Here is a 12,453-nt window from a genome sequence, read left to right on the forward strand (position 1 = left end):
AGGGCAATATGGCCAAGATTTTCCATGTTCTGCAGAAGACCTTTGTCCCTTTGGCTTCTGGTAGGGCTATGCATGGTCTGTATAGGCTGAGAGCAGCTTACTGATTCTTTCTTGTTCAGGTGCACGTGGTCCTGAAGCTGTGGAAGAATGGGTTTAGCCTGGACAACGGGGAACTGCGGAGCTATCAAGACCCCGCCAACGCACAGTTCCTGGAGTCCATCCGCAGAGGGTATGATTCACCTAAGGATTGTTCTTTGGGCAGCTAGTTTTGTGTGTGCCCTAACAGGGGATGGGGTTAGTGTAGCGTGTAGCCTTTAAATACCATGCGAGTATCTATGGTGATGGTGGGACTGTTGATGATGTTTGACAGAAGCAGCCTTGGCAGCTTCTATTCAAATGCACTAAGTTGTTTGTTTGGATTTTGAAAAATTGGACTTTGAATTGCCCTCCTTATTTATCATTGCGGACAAAACACCTTTTGTTCTTAGTACACTTTTACGTAATGCCCCTTTGGGTAAAAATTTATAATTTTCTTTGTCTTTAGGGGAGAGGTACCCATTTTCTTTGGTTACACTGACTCCGCTGTCACACGTTCGCATTCACTTAACTGTTTCACCCTATTTCCCACCAGCCCAATCCCTCTTTTTTTCTTGTTTGCACTTTGTCCTGTCTGTCAACCGCCTTCCAATTACCCCAACTCTATAACCTTTTTCTCACTTCAATCCCAATAACCTTTCTTTATTATTATGCATGCTAGTTGGGCGATACCCATGCTAATCTCCGCCCCACTGTAAGTCACTGTTGGAGCCTAACCTCTTGGGTTCTCTGCATACTCTTCTTTATGCAATGGTTTTTGAGTAAGGGTGTTCGGTTTTATGGATTTGTAGCTCCTTGTCTCATCTTTGGATACTTAATAGTGTTGTTATGACTTGGATCTGTTCTGAATTATTACAATGCAGGATGCATTCTCCTTATTCACCCAATCGGTAATGAAACACTGCAATAATATATCTTGAATAACTGAGGGTACAGTAGTTTGGACAGCCAGGTCCAAAAAGCAAACTGCAGCCCAATTGTAAATCTATCCATGCTGGTTGTATGCGGAAATGTTTACTTCAGAAACATCATGCTGCCAAAATATTGAACCTGGAGTAAAGAATAGTAGATCTTCACATACCCATTACCTTCTCGATTTTTAGGTCATCGATATTTCAAACACAATATTATAGTAGCATGCTATTCAGGTGTCAGTATTAAGGTGGAGTACCCGAATGTTGCAGTAAAAATGAAGAGGATCAGACATTCTATGCAGTTTGAGAGGTGCTATCTGTGCCAGATGCCTGAGCCGCTTACATTCCAATAGTTTTTCCCCCTTTTTTCTTGTCTTACTGACTTCCAATCAATGTTGCTTTATTCGATTTTATAATCATACAAGTGTCATGTGATAAAAGGTCATTATGATTATACATAAAATGACAATGTACAAGTGTAAAAATCATCAAGAGCCGGTTATCCCCAGGATCAAATTCTATCATGCAGAACTATAAACCCCCATAAGTAACGTTGACACATTAAAACAGGCTTTATGTGTTTCTAAAAAGGCAGGTGTAGTTTGATAAAAATCCAAGGAAATAAAAAGCTGTTGTAAGTACTTGTGCCAGAGACTTTTTTCTAAAGGACAATTCAGAACAATGTGCAAGGTATCCCATTCAGATAACAGATCACACTTGCATATGGCTGGTTCAGAGTATTTAAACTAGAGACCCTCGGGACAACCCGCTTATGGAACAAACCCAGCCTAAAATAGGTCAACATATGATGATGGCGAATAGGTATATCAAAGAGACGGTATGGCTGTATCCCTGGAACTGCTTTAACCATGGCATATCGTCTGAATGATGGCTTAACCAGATCTGAGGCTTCGCTCTTAACTGCAACTCTATTATAAAATGCCTCTTATCCAGGCAACATCATATACAAAAATTCCCTGCAGATTTTTAAAAAGCTGTGATCTCCCAAGGGTTTTCAGATTCTCTTTAATATAGATCAGGGAATATTAGCGATATTATCCAACTGCATACGGTCATAAATGACTGATCTATTGAGAGTTAATTCTTCCCAGAGCCTTAGTTGCTTCACATACTCACAACCCAACTGCAATGAAATACATCCCTGGGACAGACAAACAAACCCACTCTAGATAGACCCATGTGCTCCCTATCTCGCCCCTTCCCCCCACCCCTCCCCAGATAGGCAAATCCAACTGCAAACACTACCCCTGTGCAGACACAAAGCATTGCAGACATTCATGCCCTTCACAGACACACATACACCATGCACAGTCATCGTGTAGACAAACCGCACATCCCTTGTAGTCTCCCCAAGCAGTGATACTTCCTCTATGTTAACATGCTCGCGCACTCTGCAGAGACTCGCATGACCTGCAGACACTCACTGTGAACAATTTGAGCAGCAGTTACCTGCACCAGGTCTACCATCAATAAAACCAACTTCCCAACCAGTACTGCTTGGATCAGGGGATGATATGACACAATTGCACACAATGCTGTTACAAGGGTGGGATAACCTGCCGAAATGCAGATGCAGATGAAGATATGAAAAGGAGGAGAGTAAACCACAGTCCCTGTCTGCCAGAGGTGGATTGACCATTAACTCAGCCAGCTAATGAAGGTTGGGCCGGGCTGCACAGGTGGATTTGGGGCCACTATGCAGCTGGCAAAAAAGGGGGTGTGGGTGCTGTAATCTGTTAGCATTCCTTTTTTTAGCCACTCTAAAGATATAACAAATGCTATTCTAAGGATGAGCTGAGCAGTAGACCTTCTGTGATTCAGCTCCTCTACCCTATATGGCATGTAAACAAACACAACCCCAGCTCAGACACCTCTGCACGTATCCTGAAGAAAGGGTTCTGTGTTGCAGGGGATGTCTTGTCCTGACTATTCTCAGTCTGCTCTGGACAATTCCAGACTCTCCTTTATATGGAAGTAATCAGAGATGACTCCAGTTATAGAAAAGTCCGAAAGCTTAGTGACAGGCCGGTGACTGCTATCCGCAACATGGGCAAATTCATTTGTTTCAGGCAGTGCCTAATATGAAATGTTTGCATAACATGTAAAAAACCGACTCTTCTAAAAATAGTAAGATGCTGCTCTGTCCTAGATTCTCACAAGCAGTTCAAAACCACAGACACGTGTGAGACAGCCAAGAAGAAACTTACAAATTTAAAGGTGACATGTAGGATGTTATTCTCAGTAAGAGTTTGTCTCATTTATGATTTGGGAAGCTAGGACCTTTTCATGTTTTGAGATCTATGGCACTAGCTGGGTAAATGGAGAACTGATGGTTGGGATCTGGCATGAGAACTACCTCCAGTCGTCCATCTCTTTCCATCTTCCAGTGGAAAAAGAGTGGAAACGCAGGCAAGATTGTGCGGATATTAAATTGTCCTTTTGAGGCAAGGCATTTATGGGAATGTGGCTTAGAGTCGAGACAAGGCTTTAATCGTGAGAGCCTTTCGAAGAGCAATTGGACTGTAATCAATGTTCAGTTGTTAGTCAGGTTAATGCTACTACTAAAAGACTGGTAGATGCAAAGAAAGGATAACATACCTTGGTTACTAGTAAGGCCAGACAACGCTTTATTTGGAATCTAGGGACGCCTTTGTGAAGTGGAAACAATTAAGAAAAGGGAATAATTCAGATGAATAGTAATCCTCCAAGATTATTCAGGTGTAGGTGGCTCTGCAATAGTGGATGCCATTGCTTACTAGTACTAGCATTTGTATGTAGCTAGATGTGGGTCGGACACACAGTCCTCCTGGCTCCTAGTGGTGAGAATAGAGGACCTTGGTCATATAACGGCGGGTCAGTAAAACACCTTGATTTAAGGGGTTCCTGCCATAGTTCTTTCAAAATAAATCTGGCATCGCCAGGACGTGCTTGTGCAGCATATTTGAGACCACTAGAGAAAAGACGAGCCCTTCCCAGAAAACATAGACAGCCACTGGGACCTTTAGTCCGAAGCAGAGTGAACCAAGGTTTATGATTAATAAACCCTCTGCGTATCTTATTTAATGGTTGTATAATCTACGCATGGCTAGATCTGTTAATACAGCTTTGAATTTTCTGTCAGTAGATGTCGAAAAGGCATTAAATTATTTGCAATAGCACTTAAATATCAGGGTTTTGAAAGTAATGAACTCTGGACATCATTATATAGGCTGAATATGATTGCTGTAAGTTAGCTCGATTGAGAGAGTAAACGTGACTAGAGTTCCATCCTAGGCCTTTCCATTGTTGAGGGGAACAAGAGAAGATCTGTCGGACGGTTGCCTAGTCCCTGGCCTGCTGGATGCAGAGACCCTCTCAGGAGGGTATTAAGATACAGTAGAGACTGGGAAGATAAGATCTCTTTGTATCCAGATTATGTTCTTCTCTGACTAGTTGATCCATGCAACACCCTGTGCAGACGTTTGTATGTATCTGGGAATGTGACCGACACTGCTTTTCCAATTAATTGAAAAGATGATTCCTGATCCACGAGTGGGAGGGATACATGGATGCACGTTAAAGAGTACCAGAGATATCACCCTTAGAGTCCAGGGTCTTGAGCATCTCATAGGAGGAGACCTGCAACTGACATTCAGTAACTTAACGAATGATACCCTGAATTGTCTGGACTTTCTCTGGAAAAATGGGAACACAACATGAGGACAGGGGAGGGAAATAATCCCCGGTTCACCTCAGCGGGGTAGCAGTAAAGGCCAGTTTTCAGCTAATTGAGTTAAACTCTTGCATACACCGTACTGCATGAAACTCGGGTTACACTTGATGGGCCGGGCTGACATGCCAGCATGCGTAATGGGTGTGGAATGGAAGACCTGTTTTTCCTATCCCTCTGAGACTGTCCCAATGTGTGAATTTTGGGAAAATCAGCAAAGCATTCATTAACCGCTTTTGTTTGGATGCACCTAGGGCTGCACAGTGTCAATATTCATCCTTCTCAAATGTAATACTCGATCCAAAGTGGGGGAGGGGTGATCCAACGCTAGCATTGTATTTCTGAAATTCTGGAAAGCTTTCTTCTAGATTGTTTTACCTATTTTATTTGATTCATACTTGACATAATTAAAACCTTTAATTTCATATTAACAGAAATGTCCTATTCTAGAGATTTAATGGGTTTCAAAAGATTTCTTCCAATATTCCCACTACATAATTGGTCCCACTGGGTGTTGCATAAGCACTGATGTTGCACACTCCTTGGTTCAACAATAAAACTTGACCCACCGGACTAAAATAAAAGTATCATAGCCAGGATTAATGTTAAATGCACTTGGGCACAGTGGTAAGTAACCACAATAGTTGACATTTTCAGTTGATTTCACTCAAAACGGTAAACTGTGACCTATTTAAAAGAAAAACGACACGTTGGCCGTAACAAGTTAATAGTTAACAAGTTAATATAATAAATGTGTTCACTGTTGTGCTGTGAAAAGAAAACAACATAAACGTGGTAGTTACTGACTTCTGAGTGGAGTCTTTTTAGGTTGAGCATTTTGGCACCTTTTGGATATACTTTAGTATATACTTATGTATGTACTTTGCGGCCTCTGGAGTTCATCCCTAGGACTTGTCTGCTTCCGCTTAGGGACTTTTTTCTGTTCAACTGCCTCTATTTAACTGTCTTGATAGAAAACGACCAGCAGAGGTCAGTAAAATACCAGAATCGCTTTAGCATTCTCTAGATTCCAGTCAATAGAAATGGTCTTCCACAAGCACCCGTAGACAATATTTTTTTCAATTCTTGTATTTTCAGTGATATGACCACCAATTTTATATCAAAAACAGAGCTTTGGACTATACCATTTCCTGCTGAAAGGCAATATTTCTCTCCATGTGTTCCCATACCTGGCGTGTCACGCAGTTTGGTGCTTACTTTCTCTCCATGTTAAAGAACAGTAGATGTTTCGGCACCAAGGCTAATGTGCTGCATAGCTAAATACATAAAAGATCCCAAAGGCTAGACCGATTGTGTTGCATTGCAAATGCTTGTTTGCCTTATGTAATTGACAGTTGCTCACAGGTTAACTTAGTCCAGCACCAAGTCAGAGGTCTATAAATAGTCTATTGGAATGTTCCTGAAAGGTCATGCGGAGGGACACCCGAACTCCTCTGTGCAATCTCCTCCTAGTATCATTTGAGCTCCTCTGCTTCCTTTCCTATATGATGCAAATTGGAAATAATCTTTTTGGCATTGACATGCACAGTCCTGAGATGTGCATCTTGGACGTACGTTGATTATTATAACTGTTGTACCATGTTGCCCTTATTGTTAGGTCTGCCCTGTTTGACGACCTTAAATGGAAGAATAAAATCTCCTTCTAGATTAGTATTGAAATCTCCTTTATAGATTGTTCTAGCTGGAATCTTGCTTGGTAGCAACTGATGCAGAAGGAGTCTCGCTCCAGTTTGCACCCTCATCTAGAATGTCTGAAAATACAACCCCAGGAACCAGACACTTTGCAGAAAACTGGAGCAGTAAAAGCTTATCTCAGAGAATAAAATGTTCAAACTGCCAAGTATTCAAAACTAGAGATATTAACCCCTTCGACTCGGATGACAAAGCCAGCTCGTCATGGGCGTTACCTGCGCTACGCGCATGACGAGCTGGCTTTGTCACAAACCGCGCGTTTTTCAAAAGTCAGCGCACAGCGGGTAAACCCGCTAGCGCGCATGCGTTTAAACATTGAAGGGAAAGGTAGATCCAATAACCAGGCAAGGATAGTAAAGGATATGGGGTTCACACAAGCTGCTGCCCAGATGCTGATCGGAAGCTGAACTGACAACAAGCAAAGCAAACGTTGAAGGATTATTACTTTATCATATTATGGCAAGCTTCCCGGGTGTCAAGGCCATTGAACAAACTGGTGACTGAGCTAGGAGGACTGTATAACTTGCCTCCCAATAGGCAATGACTAAACTGCAGTCAGTTTACCCTTTTTTGGTGATCCCTTGAAATATGAAGGCCATGTCAACAGGAACAATTGGCTATATAATGTGGTTTGTACTGGAGCACATCTTACAGCCTTGTTATCTTTGACTTTTAATCTATCTAGACTTCGATAAGGTTGACTAAAGTGATCTTCAACGCCCTCTCTAAGTGTTGTGGATATGTGGCATTAGTTCTACAGTGGTTCGAGTGACATCTAAACTAACAGAGGAACATTGTGAAAATAAATCACTCCCCATTTCACCCTTTGAATACACCCCTTTGAGTCATCTGGGGATCTCTATTGGCCATATTTTATTTAACTTCTATCGTGAACCTCTAGGAGTCTATCTTCCAAGGGTATGTCTTTCTCGTCACCAAAATGGGCCTAGACAAATCCCAGTTTTTAAAATAATCACAACACTTCACTGAACCGCATTAGCATCTAGCTTTTCCAAATACAAATCTTAATGAACAAGTGAAATTTAGAACTGAAGCAAAATAAAATTGAAGTATTTATAACCATGTTAGACCTCAATAGCAGCATAGCGCAAATGTGGCTTACATGCTTCAAAGAACTGCAGTCTTCATTCTTTGCTGATACAGAACTTCAAAACTCTCCCTTTTATTATGGGCGCCCTAATAAATCATTGGTAAAAGGTGCATTGTGCCCACAGTCTTCTAAAATCATTCCGGATAGTTTGTACCCCAAAAAATTGTATATGTATAATCGTGGGTCACCGTAAGACTGGAATTGTGGATTTCTGTTCCTAATGGCATTTCTGCTATCCAGAGTTCTCCCCCACAGAAGCAGTCTATCATGCAGTTGTAAGATTGATTAGACACACAATAAAATATTTTCATATCACACAAGTACTTATTAAAATCTAATAGTGCCCACTCCAAGCCTGCTGTCCCTTCAAGTCTGCTTGGACCATATTAAAAGCCCTGAAATGTAGCTCTACCCACTGCCTGAAGAACCGACTAAACATCTCCAGTAGATGGATATACATCTGCAGCCAAAATAGTCTTCAAGGGAAACACTTAATTGAAATACAGTCTCTACATTAACTCCTTCCATTGAGGTGTCACCTGGAATATCTGAATCGCCATTGCCTCATGTAACAAGGAGGACATTTATTTCACAGCTTTCAAAACTCACCTGAAAATTAATTCATTTCAAGAGTGGTTGGCCTTTTCCAGAGTAACTCAACTGTATCTACTCAGTATAAGAACAGCCACCCACATCATACATATATACAATATCAGTTCTTTGAAAACCTATCACTTTCTACAAGACCTCTATAATTACACAACTGTAAATGTAATATTAAATTTAGCTTGTACCACCAAAGCAATAGCCACTTGATTGAATCTCTCACGTATGTACTATATCAAGCTGTTTCAATAGCGCAACAGGGGACTTTTTTTGGTACCTGCTTTCTACCGTTACAACGTATTTATATTTTTTAAGATGTGTTCAGAATCCAAAATAGTGGTGGACTACTTCACAGAGAGTATGTAGAAATGTTTGCATAAAAGCTGAATTTAGAGTTGCCATAGAGAGAAAACAACAAGTTACTCTCCTTCATCAATTATGTATCTGTTAGAGGCATACATTAGTTATAGATGCGTTACCTTAGAGTTACCCTCTGCATCAGACTGGATCCGGAGAATATTTCATCAGCAATACCCCTGCGCGTCGGTAGGTGGCGTTGGTTGATTCTGTGTCCATCATTGGAGTCGTAGTCACCGGGATGATGTTGCAGTGCCTACTTAGACTGTGTCCCGCGTGCTGACATCAGTTCTTTCTTATTCTGCGTCAGCCTAGCGCAGATCCGGAGAGAGCTTGCCCCTTAGTCATTCTATGACGAAACTTTTTTTGACTTTTGCAGACGCCTTTGAGTCCCCGATTCCTGCTGCTCAAGGAATGTCCCATCGTCGGACCGGATTCAAGGCTTGTGACTCCGGTCACAAACTGATGTACGTGACGGGTCCGCACCTCGTGTGCCTCTGGTGCCTGGAGCGCGATCACTAACCGAAGTTGTGCTCTGACTGTCGGGCCATGAATACGAAGTCTTTGCGCGAGCGGTCGCAAAAGCTTTTGGAGGCCCAGCAGTCTGCTCTGCGTGTCTCGCTTATGGGAAGGTCTTGAGACTGGTTATGGAGCCACCACACTTCTTCCAAGTCTTCGCACTCCTCGGTTAAGTCAGAGCACAAGAAGAAGGCGAAGAAGCACCGTCGCTCTTTGCCTTCTCTCCGTCGGTCGGCTGACGCAATGCGGGACCTGAAGCGTCGTCGCTGTAAGGCTCCATCTCTGGTGCCTTACTCTGGGATGACCCAGCGCCTCTCCCAGTTCCGTGAGTCTGGCGTCCCCTGCCCAGCTCCGTACGTTCTACGAAGCCCTCCACCGCATCTTTGAACAGTCCGACTCTGCTGGCGCACCTTCGGGTCCCGCGCAGCAGGTTGGTGGCCTTGAGCCTTCGATGCCGGCGGCTCTGGTGCCGCAGGGTTCCCATGGATCCAGGCCTGGATCTGGATCGATGCCGGTTGACCTTACTCGACCTTCCCAGGCGGCGATGCCCACGGCGCCAGCCGTGCCCCCGGCCTATGCCGTCCCCACCATCTTCCCAAGATGGACCCAGAGCCAGATCGAAATCGCCTGGCATCGAATCCGATGCCGGAGGGTACTTTTGTTCCCTTGTGAATCCCAGTTGTTCCCTATCGCCCTGAACGTGGTGATGAGGACTGGGAGGGCTCGTTGGACCCTTTAACAGACCAGCGGAAGAACTGGACTGGAGAGAGGAACTGGGTGACGCCATTGGTCTGGATACCACCTCAGACCTTGGCATGCTTTCCTCCCCTACTGTGGCTACGGAGGAGGGGGCGTCCTATGCAGTGGTGGTGCGTAGGGCAGTTGAGGCTTTGGGCCTGAAGCTCCCTGTAGTAGCAGACAGGGCTAACCTCCTGACAGAGGTCCTTCAACCGGCTGCAACATCCTCTGGACCCCTTGTCCCCTTCAGTGAAGCCCTCACAGATGTCCTTTTGGGCCCTTGGTCCAAGCCCAGCACTGGGGCTCCTGTGAAACGGACGATTGCCCGCGGCCCGACTTCGGGCCGTCCCATTTTCCTCTCCCAATACCTTTCCCCTGAGAGCTTGGTGGTCCAAGCCTCTTCTTCCAAGGATGCATTCCCTTACACACCCCCGGATAGGGAATTCAAGAAGCTGGATCATCTTGGAAAGTGTATGTTCTCTTCCTCCAGCTTGGCGCTGTGGCCGTGAATACCGCATGCCGCTATACCCATAGAGTCTGGGATACGGTTGCGCAAGTGCTGCCTCAGTGCCCGGAGGAGGCCCAGGCCATTCACTCCCAGGCAGTGGCGGATGGGAGTGAAGCAGCAAAATTCATGATCCGCTGTTGACTGGATACCACCAACTCTCTGGGCAGAACGATTGCCACGTCGGTAGTCCATCGGGCTACGGCTGGTTGAGGACATCTGTTTTTTTGGGAGTGGTTCAAGCAACCTTGCTGGACATGCCCGTCGACTTTTTGGTGACAAGGCAAACTCGGCGCTCAAGCGTTTCAAGGTTTCTCGAGCTACGGCCAGATTCTTGGGCCTCACTGTGTCTTCCCATCCCCCACAGTCTGCCTTTCGTGGCTACGGAAGTGGTCCTTCACCACGTCCATCCCAGCGCAGCATCTGGTGGGGCCAGTCCACCCTTTCCCCCATGCAGCAGCCTCCAAACCCTCCTAGTCTGACCTTTCAGAGCCATCAACGGCCAGTGAGTGACCGGATTCGCCATCACCTCCCCCACTGACAATCCATCACATCCAACAGCTGGTTTTGCAGATAGTCCGAAGGGGCTACTCCCTCCCCTTCAAGACTAATCTTCCCTCCATGCCACCATCTCTCGATCGCATGTCTGAGGATTATTTGGTGCTTCTCCGCCAGGAAGTCTCAGCTCTCTTGGCCAAGGGGGCTATCTAGAGAGTCACTGCGCCAGAAGTAGGTTGTGGTTGCTATTCTCACTACTTCCTGGTGCCCAAGAAGGACAAAGGCCTGGATCCTATCCTAGACTTCCGGGCCCTCAACCTCTTCGTCCGGAGGGAGAAGTTCAAGATGTAAACCTTGGCTCTGGTCCTGTCTGCCCTTGTCCCTGGAAAGTGCCGTTGGACTTGCAGGACGCCTATTTTCACATTCCTGTCCTGCCAGCCCACAGGCGTTACTTACGGTTCACGGTAGGCCACAAGCGTTTTCAGTTCACCGTGCTGCCCTTCGGCCTTACCAGTGCCCATCAGGTGTTCAAGAAAGTGATGGCGGTGGTCGCAGCTCATCTGCGCAGATCAGGGGTTCCAGTCTTCCTCTATCTTGTCGACTGGCTGTTGAAGGCGGGCTCGCCCAAGCTGTCGTATCCCACCTCCAGACTACGGCGGACCTCCTGCATTCGCTGGAGTTCATTATCAATGTGCCAAAGTCACATCTGACTCCCAGCGCAGTCGCTCCCTTTCATCTGAGCTGTTCTGGACACAGTGCAGTTTCGGGCCTATCCTCCAGAGTAGCAAGTCAGAGATATTCGGGCTATGACACCGATGTTTCAGTCTCTATCCCAGATTTAGGTGAGAATGACCCTGGGGCTGCTGGGTCTCATGGCCTCCTGCATCCTGCTGGTGGATCATGCCAGATGGCATATGCGGGCTCTGCAGTGGGACCTGAAGTTCCAGTTGGCGCAGCATCAGGAAAATCTTTCCGACTACGTCCAGATCTCTGAGGGAACTGCACAACAACTGCAGTGGTGGTTAACTAACCAGGATTGGGTCAGAAGCAGATCCCTCTCCCTAACCAGAATTCACGGTGGTGACCGTTGCATCACTTCTGGGATGGGGCGGCCACCTGGGAGAGGCGGAGAACAGAGGAGTCCGGTCTCAGGCAGAGTCTGGCCACTCGTGGAAGACCCACCGTTTTGAGACTCTTGTTTTTCTGCTCCCGCCATCGGTATCCAGCTACAGGAGTAGCACAGCCTTTCCTGGCAGAGCCCTGCTGAGCGAGTGAACGCGAGGCCGCAGAGGAGGTCGAGGCGCCGGCCCCAGGACTGCGAGGACCAGCATTCACCATCCCCAGCTGGTCCTCTTCCTGCGAGAGCCGCGCCCCCTCCCAGTGCCCCGCCCCCAGCAGACCGCTACAACACCTCGCGGCACCCGCTGCGCGGGTGCCACTCGTGGAAGACCCACCGTTTTGAGACTCTTGTTTTTCTGCTCCCGCCATCGGTATCCAGCTACAGGAGTAGCACAGCCTTTCCTGGCAGAGCCCTGCTGAGCGAGTGAACGCGAGGCCGCAAAGGAGGTCGAGGCGCCGGCCCCAGGACTGCGAGGACCAGCATTCACCATCCCCAGCTGGTCCTCTTCCTGCGAGAGCCGCGCCCCCTCCCAGTGCCCCGCCCCCA

The 12,453-nt window shown here is 46.2% G+C and overlaps 1 protein-coding gene across 1 annotated transcript in view; it reads left to right on the plus strand.

Moving 5' to 3' along the window:
• NSFL1C (NSFL1 cofactor) overlaps positions 1–12,453 on the plus strand; it is a 94,864-nt gene that overhangs the window by 51,408 nt on the left and 31,003 nt on the right. The window contains exon 6 of the mRNA XM_078651700.1: positions 120–229. Within this exon, the coding sequence (XP_078507826.1) occupies positions 120–229 (110 nt within the window). The remainder of the gene's footprint in view (positions 1–119; positions 230–12,453) is intronic.

This window comes from Lissotriton helveticus, chromosome 7, assembly GCF_964261635.1.
Source record: "Lissotriton helveticus chromosome 7, aLisHel1.1, whole genome shotgun sequence".
Taxonomy (NCBI): Eukaryota; Metazoa; Chordata; class Amphibia; order Caudata; family Salamandridae; genus Lissotriton; species Lissotriton helveticus.